General features: G+C 51.1%; 1 protein-coding gene across 1 annotated transcript; it reads left to right on the top strand.

Moving 5' to 3' along the window:
* Window positions 1–207: 207 nt before the first annotated feature.
* On the top strand, window positions 208–2,379 carry LOC128571951 (death domain-associated protein 6-like). The gene has a single exon (XM_053571818.1). It carries the CDS (start codon window positions 208–210, stop codon window positions 2,377–2,379), a length of 2,172 nt encoding a protein of 723 aa, XP_053427793.1.
* Window positions 2,380–3,171: the final 792 nt, after the last annotated feature.

Raw genomic sequence — 3,171 nt, 5'->3', positions numbered from 1 at the left:
TGGGATGCTGGGCTGGGACAAACCCCGCCCCTACAAGTTCGGGGAGGAGCTTGTGGGGGCGGAGCTTACAGTGACTTCCGGCGCTGGAAGACCCAGTTCCGGGAGGCAATATGGCCGCGCTGAGGGGCGTGTAGGCGGAAACTCTGTGCCTTCCACAGGAATTCCGAAATCCCCAACACTTCCTCCCTCCGGGGGATTTGACCCGCCATGGCCACCGCTAACAGCATCATTGTGCTGGATGATGATGAAGATGAAGCAGCTGCTCCGCCAGGGCCCTCCCGCCAGTCCCCTACTCCAGCCTCACCTGGATCAGAAGTCCCTGGCTCCTCTGAGCCTCAGGGGGCTGGAGCACGCAGTAGTTCTGGTGGCAAAAAGTGCTACAAGTTGGAGAATGAGAAGCTGTTTGAAGAGTTCCTGGAACTGTGTAAGTTGCCCACGGCAGACCACCCGGAGGTGGTCCCATTCCTCCATCGCCGGCAGCAGCGTGCCCACTCTTTGTTTTTGGCGTCAGCCGAGTTCTGCAACATCCTCTCCCGGGTCCTGTCTCGGGCCCGGAGCCAGCCAGCTAAGCTCTACGTCTACATTAGTGAGCTCTGCACTGTTCTCAAGGCCCACTCAGCCAAAAAGAAGGTGAATCTGGCCCCTGCTCCCACCACCTCCAGTGAGCCCTCCGGGAGTCACCCGCCCACAGACTCCTCCATGGGCCCCACAAATGCTGAAACCACCGCTTCTATGGCTTCCAGGGCTGGTGGTTCCCGGAGGCAGATCCGGCGCTTAGAGCAGCTACTGACACTTTATGTGGCAGAGATCCGGCGGCTGCAGGAAAAGGAACTGGATCTCTCAGAATTGGATGACCCAGACTCCACCTACCTGCAGGAGGCACGATTGAAGCGTAAGCTGATCCGCCTCTTTGGGCGTCTGTGTGAACTGAAAGATTGCTCTTCACTGACTGGCCGAGTCATAGAACAGCGCATCCCCTACTGTGGCACTCGCTACCCAGAGGTTAATAGGCGCATTGAGCGGCTCATCAACAAGCCAGATGCCTTCCCTGACTATGGAGATGTGCTGCGGGCGGTGGAGAAGGCAGCTGCTCGTCACAGCCTCGGTCTTCCTCGACAGCAGCTCCAGGTTATGGCTCAGGATGCCTTCCGAGATGTGGCCATCAGGTTACAGGAGAGACGTCACCTCGATCTCATCTACAACTTTGGCTGTCACCTCACAGATGACTATAAGCCAGGCATTGACCCTGCATTATCAGATCCTGTGTTGGCCCAGCGCCTTCGGGAGAACCGGACTTTGGCCATGAGCCGGCTGGATGAGGTGATCTCCAAATATGCAATGATGCAAGACAAAAATGAGGAAGGCGAGAGAAAGAAGAGAAGAGCCCGGCTCCAAGGCACTTCTCCCTACTCTACTGATCCCTCCAAGGCCTCCTTGGATTCTGGTGAAGGTCCTAGTGGAATGGCATCCCAGGAGTGCCCTACCACCTCCAGGGATGAGACAGATGATGAAGATGATGAGGGAAAGGAGGAAGAGGAAGAGGCCACAGATTCTGAAGAAGAGGAAGATCTGGAACAGACGCTGGAAGGTCAGGGGGATGAGGAGGAAGAGGAGGAAGCAGTTAAGGATGGAGACAGGAGCCCCATGATGCTACCACAGATCTCCACTGAAAAGAACCTGGAACCTGGCAAAGGGATCAGCAAGTCTTCAGGGGAGCAGCAAAATGAAAGACTCATGGTGTCACCATCATTGGTGTTGAAAGGCCCCCTGGCCCCCTTTAGCATCAATGCTGAAAGCAATGGAAAACAGCCTGAGGAGTTGCCTCTGAAGGAAGAGAACCCTGTATCTCAGCTCTTTGAGCTAGAGATTGAAGTTTTGCCCCTGGAAACAAACTCTTCTGAGGAAACAGATATTTCCTCTCCCAGGGAACAATCAGAGGACCCCTTCACCACTGTCTTAGAGAATGGAGCAGCTGTCATCACCTCCACTTCTTTCAATGGAGATGTCTTTCCTCACACCTGGGGAGATTCCAGCCCTCCCAGCAAGAAATCTCGAAAGGAAAAGTGGCAAACAGGATCAGGGCCATTAGGAAACAGCTATGTGGAAAGGCAAAAGGGAGTGCATATGAAGAATGGAAAAAAGATATACATCCAGCCCAGCCTACCATTCCCCTTGGCTTCCACGGCCCTAGTTGCTGATTCCTCCCCAAGAGTGGATGCTCCCAGCCGTAGCCTGGTGACCAGCTCCCTCTGCAGCCCTTCTCCAGTCCGGTTGGCCCAAACCCCCCAGTCACATCCTCCCTGTCCCAGTACTTACAAAGTGAGTGTGGCCACGCAGTGCGATCCCGAGGAGATCATTGTGCTCTCAGACTCTGATTAGCTGCTTCTCCCTTTCTTCACCTCCAAAATGTTTGGGATAGCATTGGAGAATGGGGTAAGCAAATGACTGAGAAAGGGGTGAATTGAGGTAATCCCCTTTTGGTGGTATTTCTTTTTCTTTTTAAAAAACAAAACTTTGGGCAGCACCTGTGGCTCAAGGAGTAGGGCGTGAGCCCCATATGCTGGGGGTGGCGGGTTCAAATATGACCCCAGCCAAAAACTGAAAAAAAAAAAAAAAAACTTAGGTTTTACACAGAAAAATAATAAACAATAAAGTTCTTTTCTTATTGTAAAAAAAAAATGCATGCGTAAGTATTAAATAACTCAATTACCATTGGGGTCTTTATTATAAAAAACTCTAGACCTTGTTTGGGGGCCTGATCAATTGGAGATTATGAAAATAACCAATCCATTTATAGTCCCTACATCAAGTCTCAAGCCAGGGTGGAGTGGTGCAAACTGGTTGCCTGAGAATTTTCTGAGCGTTACTTAGAACCCTGAATGGTGGGGCAGTAGTATGAGAACGTTGCATGGCTGCTTTTGTGACTCAAAGCAAATGGAGGCACCAAGCAGAACCACCCCTAGATCGTGTTCTGTTGTCGGTGTATGGGAGTAGGTGGTAAGAAAGTAGATACAGGACAAACGACTATTTCTGAAAAATAGCAGAAAATGTACTACAAGTTCGGTTATAAGGAAATCAATCAGCAAATTTGGAAGCAAACTATAATGCTTGTTTTGATGTTAAATCGCTGATTCTATTCTGGTATAATTACAGCAAAATTTCCCTTCTCTG

The sequence above is a fragment of the Nycticebus coucang genome, chromosome 19 (assembly GCF_027406575.1).
Source record: "Nycticebus coucang isolate mNycCou1 chromosome 19, mNycCou1.pri, whole genome shotgun sequence".
Lineage (NCBI taxonomy): Eukaryota > Metazoa > Chordata > Mammalia > Primates > Lorisidae > Nycticebus > Nycticebus coucang.
The sequence above is the reverse complement of the archived record's forward strand: the minus strand, read 5'-3'. Positions and strand labels throughout refer to the sequence as shown.